Below are 15542 nucleotides of genomic sequence, written 5' to 3' on the forward strand. Positions count from 1 at the left end.
GGAGGCTGTAGCAGGCTGGGCATTGGAGCACCCTTGACTTATAGTCCTGGGTGACTTCAATGTCCATGCTGAGGACGCAGCTTCCACTCGTGCGACGGACCTAGTGCTTTCCATGGCAGCACTAGGACTTTCCCAATATGTAACAGCGCCCACGCATCAGGCTGGACACACACTAGACCTGATCTTTGCGGCGGGAGTAGTAGTGGGTCAGATATCTACCGAGGCAGTGCCATGGTCTGACCACCAGGCCCTGAAGGCCCGTGTGGACATGCCACCCCTGTCCTGTTTAGGCGGTGAGCAGATTTTGGCTCGCCTGCGTAGTCAGATGGACCCGTTGCGGCTTCAAATGGCTATACGGAATCCTTGGCCCACCGGCGACTCGTTGGATGAACTAGTGGAGACCTGGAATAACCGGCTCTCCGAGGCCATTGACGAAATCGCTCCCCGACGTCCTATTCATCCTCAATCACGATCCGCTCCGTGGTATACCCCGGAGCTGCGATCAATGAAGCGACGATTAAGATGACTAGAGAGACAATGGCGCCACGCTCGTGACGAAGCTACGAGAACATCATATAGGTCATTTATGAGGACCTATGAGATGGCTATTCGGATTGCAAAGAAGGATCACTTTGCGTCCAGAATCGCATCTGCGACCTCGCGCCCGGCACAATTGTTTAGTATAATTCGGTCATTAACAGAACTGCCGCAGGGCAAACAAAATAACAGAGAATTGGAAATAGGCTGTGAGGCTTTTGCGAGCTTTTTCGCAGATAAGGTCTCGTCGCTCCGACACGACTTACCCGCTATAATTAATACAGTAGATGAACTTGGGGCACCGAGCACGTCTTCTGGTCCAATTCTGGACTCCTTCGGTCCACTCAGTCTGGAGGAAGTCGACAGGATCCTTGCAGCTGTGCGCCCTACGACCTGTAGGTTAGACCCGTGCCCGTGTTGGCTTATAAAGGCCAGCCAAACGTGGCTGCGTGAACCACTACAGGACATTATCAACAGGTCCCTGATTGAAGGGATCTTTCCCACACCTCTTAAAGAGGCAGTGGTCCGTCCCCTCTTAAAAAAACCATCAGCAGACCTGGCCATATTGGCGAACTATCGGCCGGTGTCAAACCTTCCCTTTCTGGGTAAGGTCATAGAGCGGGCGGTGGCGATTCAGCTGCAGGGATTCCTGGAGGGCACTTCCGCACTGGATCCATTCCAGTCCGGCTTTAGGCCAGGTCACGGGATGGAGACAGTTCTGGTCGCTCTCATAGATGACCTTATGCGACATCTGGATCAGGGCGACTCTGCGGTGCTGTTATTATTAGATCTGTCAGCCGCTTTTGACACGGTTGACCATCAGCTACTGACTAGCCGCCTCGCCGATGTGGGGATTCGGGGATTTGCCTTACAGTGGCTGACCTCCTTTCTCCAAGATCGGGAACAAAGGGTGGTGATAGGGGAGGAAGCATCCCAGAGGCACTCTCTTAGTTGCGGGGTGCCGCAGGGAGCGGTCCTATCCCCGATGCTATTTAACATCTATATGCGCCCCCTTGCCCAGATTGTCAGGAGGTACGGACTGGGTTGCCATCAATATGCAGATGACACCCAGCTCTATCTATTGATGGGTGGCCAGTCTGACTGTACCCTGGAAAATCTAGACCTGCCGTTACAAGCCGTGGCTTCTTGGCTCAGGCTGAGTCGGCTGAAATTGAATCCGACGAAGACGGAGGTTCTCTACCTGGGTCGGGGCGGTCCAGGGAGAGAGATCCAGCTGCCGACTCTTGACGGGGCACCACTGACACCGGTCCCTAAGGTCAAGAGCTTAGGCGTGCTTCTTGAGTCCTCCCTTACAATGGAGGCTCAGGTGGCAGCCACTGTTAGATCTGCCTTCTTCCATCTTTGGCAAGCGCGGCAGCTGGCTCCTTACCTGGAGTGCAACGACTTAGCGATGGTAATCCATGCTACGGTCACCTCAAGAATAGATCACTGTAATGCTCTCTACATGGGGCTACCCTTGACGCTAACCTGGAGACTACAACTAGTGCAGAACGCTGCGGCACGGCTGTTAATGGGGCTGCCGCGACGGGAGCACATTCAGCCAGTGCTGAGAGAGCTGCACTGGTTGCCTGTTGTGTTCCGAGTTCGCTTCAAGGTGTTGGTATTAACCTTTAAAGCCCTCTATGGTTAGGGACCTGCCTATCTACGGGACCGCCTTTCCCCATATATCCCCCAGAGAGCACTGCGATCAGGGACAAAAAATCTGTTGTCTGCCCCTGGCCCAAAAGAAGCCAGGCTATGTGTAACGAGATCCAGGGCTTTTTCGGTGGCAGCACCAGAACTTTGGAACACCCTCCCAGAAGCCATAAGGGCCCTGTGGGATTTGTCTGCGTTCCGCAGGGCCTGTAAGACCGAATTGTTCAAACAGGCTTTTGTGGTTTGACCGAAAAAAGGCTGCCACCGGACATCCTACAGAATGCTGGCGATCTTGGTCGAGAAGTCAATACCGCCTATATTGGACTGAAACAGCGCTATAGAATGGTTTTAAAGTTAATATATGTAAATTATGGTTTTATATTTTTTATTGGACTGATTGTTTTTATAATGTTGTAAGCCGCCCTGAGTCCGCTTGCGGAGAGGGCGGGGTATAAATGGGAAGTAATAAATAATAAATAAATAAATAATAACAGATACAGCTGGGTTTTATCAGCATACTGTTGGCAGCCCAGCTCGAAACTCCAGACCACCTAGGCACAGGGGAGCATATAGATATTGAATAACATTGGGGAGAAGATTGCCCCTTGAGGGGCACCACATATCAAAGCGTATTGCGGTGAGACCCTCTCCCCTAGCGCCACCCTCTGTCCCCGACCGTGGAGAAATGAGACAAACCACTCCAAGGCTGTCCTGCATATCCCCACATTGGTGAGACAGTGAGTCATCAGATCTTAATCGACTGTGTCAGACACTGCTGTCATAAGAGAAGCCATGTTGGATCAGGCCAATGGTCCATTCAGTCCAACACTCTGTGTCACACAGTGGTCAAAAAACCCAGGTACCATCAGGAGGTCCATCAGTGGGGCCAGGACACTAGAAGCCCTCTTACTGTTGCCCCTCCCAAGCACCAAGAATACAGAGCGTCACTTGCCCCAGACAGAGAGTTCCAAGAATATGCTGTGACTAATAGCCACTGATGGACCTCTGCTCCATATGTTTATCCAGTCCCCTCTTGAAGCCATCTGTGCATGGAGCTGCCACCACCTCCTGTGGCAGTAAATTCCATGTGTTAAACACCCTTTGGGTGAAGAAGTACTTCCTTTTATCTGTTCTAACCCGACTGCTCAGCAATTTCATTAAATGTCCACGAGTTCTTGTATTGTGAGAAAGGGAGAAAAGTACTTTTTTCTCTACCTTCTCTATCCCATACATATAAAACAGTCTACTACTGCCTCTTAAAGATTGAGAGTGAGGGGTCCAAATGCACCTTCTTTGTGAGGGTTTCCATAATTGTGGGGCTGCCACCAAGAAGGGCCTCTCTTGTGTACTCACTATTATCAAATCCAATAGAAACAAAAGCGCTGACCTTCCTTGATTCAGGTTTCTCCGGAGGTCGTCCATGAGGGCGATCACAACTGTCTATGTCCCATAGCTAGGTGGAGGCTGGACTGGAATGGACTTGTTTGTGGGTTTTCAAGAATTACTTGTATTACTTGTTTGTGGGTTTCCCAGAAATATCTGACTGGGTGCTGTTAGGATGTAGATGAGGTTTACTTTAAATGGTTCACAGCTGCTGTTATGCACAACATTAAAGGCTTTCTTCTCCTTATACAGGGCAAATCAACAAGAAAAGCTGAACATTACAACAGAGGGCACTAGTGAAATGAATGAGTTGAAAACTCTCCGCTGGTATTTAGGCATATATGCAGGTAAAAAACATTTTCATAATTGCTTTAAGGCTTACAAGGGCTCACTAAATAGTCATGATGGGTGTATTCCTCTGGTTACTCTTTTCTTCCTCCCCCATCACAAAAATGCTCCCTTCCCAAGCACCAAACCCAACCATTGCAAAGGCAGCTGGAGTAACTGCTGCCAGAAATGCTGGGGGAGGGGGTGGTCTCCTCTTTTTATGGGGGAATTAGCAGAGGCAGATGTAGATGGAGCTCTTCAGGAGCAAGATTCCCACAAAGGGTGTACCAGTACTAGTTCAGAGAGATATATTTTGAAATGACCAAACTAATTTTTTTTTAAAAAGGACTTCTATTAAAAATAAAATAATACAATAAAAACACATTCACACTGAATTAAACAAACAGACACACAAGAACAGCAGAAAAATAATAGTTAGCAGAGCAAACAGGAAATGAGGGGGTTTTTTTGGGGGGGAGGAAGGAAGATTCGTAGCTACCTGTACAAAGAGTAGAAGGAGGGGGGCAAGGTGGGGCATCTTGGGTTTGTGGTTGGATCCAGGAACACACAACACGAGTTTGGCCAAAGTGCCGCCTCTCTCCATATGAGCCCCCCCCCCCGGGCACTGCAGTCAGCTACACAACATCTTCTTGTGATCCCTGTGCCTAAGGATGCCCGTCTGGCTTCGATGAGGGCCAGGGCCTTTTCAGTCCAGGCCCCTACCTGGTGGAAGGAACTCCCGCTGGATATCCGGGCCCTGCGGGACCTATCCAAGTTCTGCAGGGCTTGTAAGATGGAGTTCTTCCACCAGGCTTTTACTTGATCCAGTGGGTGTCCTATGAAGCCATCGCTCCCCCAGCATCCAGCACTTTACCATCAAGGTGCACAAGCTGTGTTGAAAGCTTCCAGCCTATACGATGTTGTGTGGTTAGTTGTACTGACTACTGCTCTCAAATCTGATCGACATTTTTGTGGTGACGATGTTTTGAAGTGATTCATTTTAATGTTGTTTTAATGTTGTAAGCCGCCCTTAGGCGGCTTGAGGGATAGGGCGGGGTATAAATTGAAAAATTAAATTAAGTAGGCAAAAACATATCCTGAGGCATAGGTGGTCAGGATGTTCCTTTGAACAATACAAGATGGGATTATGAAGTGATGCGACAATGTGTGCAGGGGCCGGTTGAGGGGTTTTGCTGAGACAGGCTAGGGGTCTTAGGAAGCTGGGTGATGGGTTTTGGGTATGCCTAATAGGTGCAGATGGCCCATTGCTGAAAAGGTTGGTCAAGAAGAATTGGGACTTGGGCAAGGTGATTATATTATTTGAATAGAAGAAGGGAAGCAATTAATTTCTGAGATGGAGCAAGAGAGTCAAGAGTTAGAGACAGGGTGTTGCCAGGAAATAGAGATACACCCAGAGATGTTATTGACAGAAGACAAAGACTGGAGGACAGGAAAATTTTCATAAAAGGAGGAACGTCTTCCAAGTCTTTCCATGGAACTTTCCATGGAAGTTGGAGGAATGATGGGATTAGCCAGGTGGCAGTTTGTTCCAGGGCCACCTTAGCCAGAGACGAAGAGATTGATGCCTACTTCTCTTCCTAAATGCTTGTATGTCCTGAGCCTAGGGGCCATGATGCGTTTGGAGCTGGGGCAGCTTGACCAAAATGCGGCCAGCCTCCATTTTGTGTGCCAAGCCTGGCTTAAAAGTGTCAAAGTGTTCCATGTGCCAGATGTTATTGAGGGTTGCCCACAGCCCCGCGCCACAATGAAGCCTGGCTGTGTCCTCCACAAAGCACATAGGTCAGGGGTCGCCAACCCCCCGGGCTGTGGACCAATCCCGGTCCGTGGCCTGTTAGCAACCGAGCCGTGAGTTGTATAATTATTTCATTATATATTACAATGTAATAATAATAATAATAATAAGATGACGACATTGGATTTATATCCTGCCCTCCACTTCGAATTTCAGCGTCTCAGAGTGGCTCACAATCTCCTTTACCTTCCTCTCCCACAACAGACACCCTGTGAGGTGGATAGGGCTGAGAGAGCTTTCCCCAGAAGCTGCCCTTTCAAGGACAGCTCTGCGAGAGCTATGGCTGGCTCAAGGGCATTCCAGCAGCTGCAAGTGGAGGAATGGGGAATCAAACCTCGTTCTCCCAGATAAGAGTCTGCAGATTTAACCACCACACCAAACTAACAGAAATAAAGTGTACAATTGTATCATCCCAAAACCATCACGCCCTGGCCTGTGGAAAAATTGTCTTCTGCAAAATCAACCCCTGATGCCAAAAAAGGGTGACCAGAACCTATAGGTGGGGTAATATAACCACAGGGAGAGGGGAATAGTTAGCGGTCTTCCAATATTGAGGCTTTTTTGCATTATGACTCCCTCCCCCCCCAGTCCATTTTGAGCTTTATCAAGCAGCGATAGCTAAAAGGTTGTCTTTTCCTACAGTGATTCAGAATCACCTTTTAAAGATTAGCAAGGCTCAGGCTTGTCTCCTGACTAAGGTAATTGGATGTCATGGGGGGAAGAATGGAATTTATCCTAGAAGGAAGAGGTTGAGTGCAGATGTTTTAATTTTCTCTTTTCTGGATTTTGGAAGGCAGATCCGAAACTGAGCACTCCAGAAACCGTTTGCTGTAAGCGCGTGGATATTGCCTTTCCAAACAGAGTGTTCCAGCTAAATCTTCAGTTCTTTTATGGATGGGCAGAAGGATTAGAAATTGATCCTCATTTTTTTTGCTGTGCTCCATTTCAGTTTTGTCGATATAAAAAAGATCAGCCCCTTTAAAAAGGCAACATAGATACATTTTGTTCTCAAGTGCTATAGCAAATTAACTGATTACAACAGAGAATCTGAGAGATGCACACGATTACCAAACTTAACACTCATTTTAAGAGATGTTTTCATGGATTGAGAAGAGTAGAGTGGAAAAGCGGCATGTATGGAAAAATAGGGTGGCGTAGACAAAATTTGGGTTCACATGCCACAACAGGCTCTGCTTAAGCTGAGGCGTATGTGAACACAGCTTGTTGCTGTTCTTGTGGACACACTTCCTCCTCCTCCCCTTCTCACGTGGACCGTGTTTATTAAAGATTCCTGGCTTGCAGGTAACTTCAGTTTCCTGTGAAATGCAAAGGCAGGTACTCAGGTGAACCTTGAGTTCTCCTTCCTGGAAGCTGGGATTCTGAATCAGAGTTTAAACAGAAATAGGTTTCCAGTTCCTGGAAAGGAAGCCAACCCGCTTTCCTGTGGGCTGTGCATTTGTATGTCACAGGGAACTGGAGTGTGTTTCAAGCCAGGAATCCTTAATTGCACTCTGTGTAAAAAGAGACTGTGGAGGGGGAAGCAGCTATTTTTTAAATAATTTTTTCTTTTGTATTTTCCAAAAACTTGGAAAAAAGTGTAAACAGCAAACAATAAATCAGTACTTTTTTTTTTTTTGGCAATTGCTTCTCTCCCCCCCCCCCCCGATAAAAGAAATTTTATTGAACAAATTATTTTATTACAGTCAACATCAAAAATATATCATGATATACAGGATTTGTGGTAAAATATCATTATTATAAGATAAGTCACAACTGGAAACCAAGGTATCGCAACTTTTTTTTTTGGAAGATTGAGAAAAATTTGAAGAATAATATGCCATTTTTGTTAAAATGAATTAATCCCGTATTTTATCTTTCCAGTTACTCAAAGATGGAGGGTTTTTTTATCTTTCCATTTCGTAGCTAGTTCAGTCTTAGCTATGGATAACAATATAGATATAACATCTCTTTTACTGTTTTCAACCTCATAGTCAATCCAGCAATCGAACAATACCAAAAGAAGAAGAACTGCAGATTTATACCCCGTCCTTCTCTTTGAATCAGAGACTCAGAGCGGTTTACAATCTCCTATATCTTCTCCCCCTGCAACAGACACCCTGTGAAGTGGGTGGGGCTGAGAGGGCTCTCACAGCAGCTGTCCTTTCAAGGACAACCCCTGCGAGAGCTATGGCTAACTCAAGGCCATTCCATCAGGTGCAAGTGGATGCGTGAGGAATCAAACCCGGTTCTCTGAGATAAGAGTCCACGCACTTAACCACTACACCAAACTGGCTCTCAAACTGGCTCTCAAAACAGGGTCAATAGGCAGATTAACACTCAACACTTGATTTAACACTGAAACAGTTAAAGGTCCAAGAAAACAGGCTAATAACCCAGAGGAGAGAGTCAGTAATAGAATCTAAATGTCCAGTAAATATAGAGAGCCTTACACAAGCCCAGTAAATAATGGCAGAGTATGACACAGAAATTTTCAAAGTCAAAAGGCTATGTTGAGTGTGCCTCTCACTTAACTGGATGTAAATACAGCCATGATGGTCTCCACTTTCTTAGTAATCTTGTTCTGTGCTGCCAAGTCCAACTGACTCATGGTTTTCCAGGATTACAGGGGTTTCAGGGCAGGAGATGAGCAGATAGATAGGCAGTTTATTACGGCAGTGAGCCATATATAACTAAAACATATAACCACTAATAGCATAGCTAAAAATTACATAAAAACATAGGCAAGTATGGGTACTAGTTAAATGTGTAAAGTTAGGACAAATTTAAGACTTTTTCGAATACTGTAACAAGCAGCACAGGATTTAGCTGCAGCTTTAGTGATCACCTGGTTTTCATCAGATAAAAGATACTTAATGGAATCAGCTTCCGTCCGACTGAACTTTACCTCTTTTAAGGGAGCAATGTATTTGTTGTGTACTAGCTTGTACCAGGGACATCTGAGAAACACATGCTTCCCCTAGATTACGTTGGCAGAGTCTCTGGGCAAAAGAAGTCCTCTTATATCTACTCTCAAGCACTGCTCAGGAGAGCACCGAGTACCTAGCTAAAATAAAGGCCCTTCTAAATTTATGAACAGGACTTTTCTTAGTTCTTGTGGCCCCTTCTTACATGCCTGGGGGAATGCTGTTCAGCAGTTTGGGGTCAAGCAGCAATTTTTCTCCAGGGCAGTTTTACCAGGGATCTTGGAGAGGGTTGTGTGTGTGTGTGTATTTTTTTTTTTTTTTTGCCATCTTCTGGGCATGGAACAGGGGTCGTTGCGTGTTTTGCGGGGGCGGGGGGGAGGCAGGGCTTTTGTTGAGCAGGAATGCACAGGAATGCAGTTCTGGCTGGCTTGGTATCAGGGGGTGTGGCCTAATATGCAAATGAGTTCATGCTAGGCTTTTTCTACCCCCAAAAAGCCCTGGGGGGAGGTATTTGTGAATTTCCTGCATTGTGCAGAGGGTTGGACTAGATGACCCTGGAGGTACCTTCCAACTCTATGGCTGAATTCAGACGGCCAATTTGAGGTGACATAGGCACGGCCCCCAGGCGAATTTAAAAAGCAAGGCCAGACATGCACAGCTGCTGCCTGTCCCACTCTCGCACTCACCCTGTCCTCCGATGTCTCTGAGATGGATCCAGTTCTGCCACACTCTGTCCGTCTTTCCAGGCATCTGAATGTGGGAGCATGCGAATTGGTAGTGTAAACCCACCCATCCGCTCTAGACATTCACCAGTATTCTTTTTTTAAAAAAAAATCACTGCCCAGTGTGCACGACCACTAAAAATGTAAGAGGGGAACAAGAAACCTAAACTGCGCTGTGGGGATGGCGCAGAACAACCATGTGAACGTCGAAAGCACCCCCTGTGTGAGATACAGGCACATCATGCAGGAGCGTCTGATTGGGGTTTGGGTGCTCCATTTTGGGATGCCTCTGGTGCGCCTGAAGCTGCCCGTCTGTACCCAGCCTATGATTCTATGGCACGGGGGGAGGGGGGGGGAGGGACGTTATAGCTGTATATGTCAATGGATGTGTCTGAAACAGAGCGAGCGCATGCTCTTGGAATCTTGAGAATCAGTTAATGAAGACAGATCTAGGTGGGAGATTGGCCTGGAGAAGACCTTCTGGAAGGGAAAATTTGTGTCCGGAAGATTTGTGTCAGGATAAGAATGTTCCCATTCATATCTTCTCTCCCATTTCCCCTCTGCAAGTTGTACATGATTGGATCCAGAATTCACTCACCACTCATCTGAAATTCTTGCTTGAGTCTGTAGATTACATTTCATTCTCTTTATTCTCAGGCTTCACGGTGGCTACCATACTGTTCAGCTTATTGAGGTGTCTCCTCTTATTTCAAGTTTTGGTTAATGCTGCTCAGACATTGCATGACAAAATGTTCCAGTCGATTTTGAGAGCGCCTGTGCTGTTTTTTGACAGAAACCCTATAGGTAAGTTGGAGTCGTTCCTATATAACAGCGGTGAATACGGTTCATTCACGTTATATGATACAGAATTATGATCATTTCTTCTTCTTACAGTTTCTTAGCTGGTGAGAAGAGTAAAAGATTGTGTGTGTGTGGAAATTTTAATATAGCTGATTTGTGATTGTTGAAAATTTTCTTGTGCTGCTAATTCACCTTAAGTCATAATGTCACATGTAGAGAAAATCCAGCATGTTGGTACTGCATGAAAAGGTATTCTATTGTGCTGATGATTTGCTAATAGGAATCTAAATATTTCTAGGCTTAATGAATATGCCCACTCTAGCCTTAAATAAATTATCTGTTTAAAGCTCAACATGGTTTTGAAAAGCATCTTGCTGTCTTGCTTATGTTTCCACTGAGAATGTGTGCTTTTCTTAGGTTCCAGCTAATATTGTCAGTTGTATTGGAGGAGAAATATTGAAATAGCCCTTACAGTTTACAATCTGTGGAGAGGAGACCGATGGAGGATGTTCTTTATTTTATTGCCTCATCTCTGAGAAAGGGGAGGGGAATAAATTCCCTTCCACCCTTCTAGGTTACTTCTAGAACCCTTCTATTCTATTCTGGGTTACTTCTAGAACAGGGGCAGCCACATGTGGCTCTTTCACACATATGCGGCTCTCAAAGCCCTCACTACCCCATTAGCCAGCTTGGAGAAGGCATTTCTCTCTTTAAATCATTTCTCCAAGCCAAGCCACCAACAGCTTGGAGAAGATACTTAAAAGTTAAAGTTGCTTTCTTTCTACTCTTTACTTTCTTTCCACTACCTTTTTACTTTCTTTCCACCTTCCTTCCTTCCATCCTCCCTCCCTCCCATCTCTCAAACATCTGATGTTCATGTCTTGCGGCTCTCAAATATCTAACATTTATTCTTTGTGGCTCTTTTTTTTGGCCACCCCTATTCTAGAATGTAAATATTATAGTGCAGTCTCAAGAAGCTATAGCGTTGTAAATTCTTCTAAGTCCACTGAAGAAAATGGGATATTTAGGCTTGCACTGTAAGTCACAATAGCAAAATCCAGCTTTCTTATTTATAAATAATACCAAGGGTAATTATATTTTTCAAAATTTTTGCTTTGACTCTTGGAAAACAAGATTGGTTTCCCTTGATCACGGAGATAATAGATTTTTATCTGGATTCTGAACTTTCATGATATGTAGATCTGTAGTGATTTATTCCTAAGAGTAATAGTTCCTTATAACTTTGCAGTTCTCTACTTTGTAGAACTGGTTTGGTGTAGTGGTTAAGTGCGCGGACTCTTATCTGGGAGAACCAGGTTTGATTCCCCGCTCCTCCACATGCAACTGGAATCAGTCATAACTCTGCCAGAGCTGTTCTCTAAAGAGAAGTTTCTATCAGAGCTCTCTCAGCCCCACCTACCTCACAGGGTGTCTGTTGTGGGGAGAGGCAGGGAAGGAGATTGTAAGCCGCTTTGAGACTCCAAGTAAAGGGTGTGGTATAAATAAATCCAATCTCTTCATTTTCTTTTTTTTTACCTGTTGTTGAATTACTGTGACTGGTGGAAATTAAAGGAATGTACCTTGCAGCCCCATCCCTGCCCCCAGCAGACATGGGAAGGTGAGGGCAGGGTGGCGGCCTGTGTGGGAGGAGTGCACACGCCCAATGCTCCACCCGGCCACTCTTGCCTTCAAGGCGAGAGCAGCAGGGCAGGGCACACTCTCCTCTGAGCCCGCCTTCCCTTGCAAGGGATTGTGGGCTCGGGGCACATGCTGACATGCTACCCGGCTACTCTCATTTTCTTGGGTCTGCGCAGACCCGGGAAGATGAGAACAGCAGTGCGGAGGGCACTTCTGGTTGCCACCCCTATAGGCTAGGTGTTGACCTAGGTATTCGCCTACCTGGCATACTCCTATGCACTGTCCCTGCTACCCTGGATGTAAAGCAAGCCTTGACAATTTTTCTTTGGATCTACGAGCCAGCCCCAGATTTAAGAAGCTCAGATTCATCCCATTCCAAATACTCCCCCCCCCCCCCGTTATATTAAGCAAGTTTAAGATTAACTGTAGGATATAAATGGAGTTGCCCACTGGCCTGGAGAAAAACGTCCTGCCTCTTTAATCCTTTCTCTTTTCCAACTTTCATACCCATACATAGTAATGAGGACTATTATGGCATGGGTTAACTTCCTCTTGGTTGCCAATGATACATCCTTACTCTTAAAGATTTTTTTAGCTCCTTCATGGCTACCCTTCCCAGTTTCAATCTCCTGTTTTTTTGGGCGCCATCTCCCTTTTCATTGATGATGGAGCCAAGGAATAGAAAATCTTGAACAATTTCTTCACCCTCAACCTTAAAGTTGTATAACTGTCTAGAAGCCGTTACTTTTGTCGTCTTGAAGTTCAGCTGTAATCCTGCTTTGGCACTTTCTGCTTTAACCTTCATCCATGGATGTTTCAAATCTTCACTTGCTTTCTACTGATAACATGGGGTCATCTGCACATCTCAAATGGTTAATGTTCCTTCCACCAATTTTTACTCCACTGTGACCTGAATCTTATCCAGTCTTTGTTGTGATACGTTCTGCATTCAGATTGAAGAGATGGGAAGAGAAAATGCATCCTTGTCTGACACTTTTTCCAATTGGAAGCCATTCTATTTCTTCATATTCTGTTCTAACAGTGGCCTCTTTCCCAGAGTGTAGATTTCACATTAAATAATCAGAAGCTGTGACACACCCATTTAAAGCCTAGTTAACTTTCCATGATCCACGCAGTCGAAAGCTTTGCTGTATTCCATAAAATACAAGATGTTTTTCTTCTTTTATGCTCTAATAATTGACGTAAATTTGCAGTATGATCTCTAGCGCCTCTTTCTTTTCTGAATCCAGTTAGAATACCTGCCATTTCTCATTTCATATACAGTAGCAGAGTTTGCTCTGAGATTTTGAGCATCCGTTTACTTGCATGAGAAATTAATGCTATGGTTCGATAGTTGCTGCAGTCTTTGATGTCTTCTTTTTTGGAATTAGGATATAAATAGAGCGTTTCAAGTCTATGTGTTATTGTTTTGTTCTCCATATGTGTTGGCACAATCTTGTTAAGATTTTAATGGCTCTGTTTCTGTTACTTGGAACAGCTCTATTGATATCCCAACTACTCCTGGTCGTTTGCTTCACTAATTGTTCCCGTTTCACTTTCTAAAGCTGTAGGTTCTTCTTCAAAAGATTCTTCTTGGAAAGAATCTGTCATCCTTTTGCCTCTTTTATATAGTTCTTCAGTGTACCGTTCCCATTTTTTCTTTGTTTTGTCCTGTTCAGTTAATGTATTTCCACGCTGACCTTTAGCATACCTAACTGAGATTTAAATTTTCCTTTGATTTTTTTTGATCTTGTTCTTCCTCCGCCCTCCCCTCCCTGCTCTCTCTATTTCTTTACCCTGTTTGTTATAATAATTCACCTTGTCTCTACATGTGAGTTGCTGGAAAGCTGCATTTAGCCTTTTGATTCTGCGCGGATTGCGCCTGCTTGGAACAGCTGATGAGTTTGTGATTCTTCTTGTGCATGCATGGAGGTCGTGGTGGGGAAGGGGTCAGTGCTGTCAGCAAATTATGACCGGCCACCAAATGAGAAGGGAGCACTCACTGGAGAAGATCCTGATGCTGGGAAAGACAGAAGGCAAAAGATGAAGTGGGCGGCAAAAGATGAGATGGCTGGACAGCATTACTGATGTAACAAACACGAATATGAGCAGACTTCGGAGGATGGTGGAAGACAGGAGGGCCTGGCGTGACTTTGTCCATGGGGTCACAAAGAGTCGAACTCGACTGTGCGACTGAACAACAACAAGCAAGCCAAGCTACAACTTGCAGACCCCCATCATTAGCCGATGACAAGGGTTTAGTCTGTGCAGAGCACCCCAGTGTTAAGGCAGTCTATCTGCCTTTTCAGCCTCTCTGCTTTCAGGGTGACAAACAGATTTCATGAGCAACTAACTGCAGTGATAAAGGTTTGCTGGGCAAATTAAATCACGTCTCCACTGTAAGTTCAGGGGTTTAGTATTAGGGCACCAAACAAGGTCTGGACACTATAATTGCACTGGTCTGCATATATCCGGGCAAGCCCCTCCAGGAGTTTTCCATGTGCTACTTAATGGATCCAGTTGTGTCAGATTATTGGTCAAACATTTTGTCTGACTGTGCCCTGCACTTCTCACTTTCTGGAATAAAAATCCTTTATTCCGCCTTTTCTGGGTTTTCTGTAACTCTATCACAAGAGGGCAGCATGCTCTACTTCATTCTGCTTTTAGCTTGGCAGCAAATTCACTGGAAGCGGCAATAGTTTCTCGTGATTATTTTTACTGGAAGCATTTTAGAATGACTAATTCTTCAAACAGTTTATTGGGTGACAAAGAAATACAGTTACAGCTTTCACCGCGTGCAGGTAAAAAATGGGTTTGGTCTCAGCTGCCTTGCTTCCTTGAAGGTTGGTGTCGGGGGTAACATTGTCTTTTCTGTGGGCTAGCAAATTAAAGCCCCAATTCTGAGAACGCTTATTTGGGAAGTAACCCTATTGAGCTCAGTGGGACTTATTTCCAACTAAATACACAGAAGTTTAAGTTGAGAGTTGTCGTCTATTTTTATCATCTGTTAGCATTGGCTGAGAGTGGAAGCATTTCTGAAACAGATGTTGCAGGGAATGAATGGGGAGATAGTTCAGGATTGTGCTACTAGTGGAGTTTTGTGGGCTAGAAACCTCCACTCTGGGGTGTGAAAACCTTGTTGATATCTTGCTTTGATGGAGTACTGTGTGCCATAGGTACTGGAGAAAGAGCATGCAGAAAAGCTTGTGTCCATATACATTATTTTGATGGGAAAGTGCATCAAGAAACAGGATTCCAGCAGACGAAAGAGAGAGAGAGAGATCAAGACTGAGACTGTAAACTTGATAAAAGGCTTAACAAAACTTAACTTGGGAAGAGAGACTGTAAAGCATTAACTTTGTACATAAAATATCTTAATTCCAATCCCTGGGCTGCCTAGTTAAAAAAAGATTTCTGACATGGGACTATCTGAGAAAGACCTCTGCTTGAGTTATTGTAGACAGTGTGATCAACCGGAAGTCTGAGTCATTATAAGGCAACTTCACGTATTCACCCAATGCTGATAGGGAAGCCAAATACATGCAGAGGAAGTTGTTGTGATTTTCGTATACAAGCTGTTTCCTTTTCTTTTTTAAAAAAATACTGTGCTGCTGCTTGAGAAAAAAGGCCTAGCTGTCATCTCCGTAAGATGCACCAAAAACAGTGTTGAACAAAGCATAATAACATTACCTGTTAGGAAGTGCTGCTTCTGCAAAGCCACGAGGAGGACTTTTCAGTTGG

At 45.0% G+C, this 15542-nt stretch overlaps 1 protein-coding gene across 1 annotated transcript in view; it reads left to right on the forward strand.

Moving 5' to 3' along the window:
* ABCC4 (ATP binding cassette subfamily C member 4) overlaps positions 1-15542 on the forward strand; it is a 232981-nt gene that overhangs the window by 81949 nt on the left and 135490 nt on the right. Inside the window, exons 18-19 of the mRNA XM_060233613.1 lie at positions 3829-3923; positions 10020-10166. Coding sequence (XP_060089596.1) covers positions 3829-3923; positions 10020-10166 — 242 coding nt within the window. The remainder of the gene's footprint in view (positions 1-3828; positions 3924-10019; positions 10167-15542) is intronic.

Source organism: Heteronotia binoei, chromosome 3, assembly GCF_032191835.1.
Source record: "Heteronotia binoei isolate CCM8104 ecotype False Entrance Well chromosome 3, APGP_CSIRO_Hbin_v1, whole genome shotgun sequence".
NCBI lineage: Eukaryota > Metazoa > Chordata > Lepidosauria > Squamata > Gekkonidae > Heteronotia > Heteronotia binoei.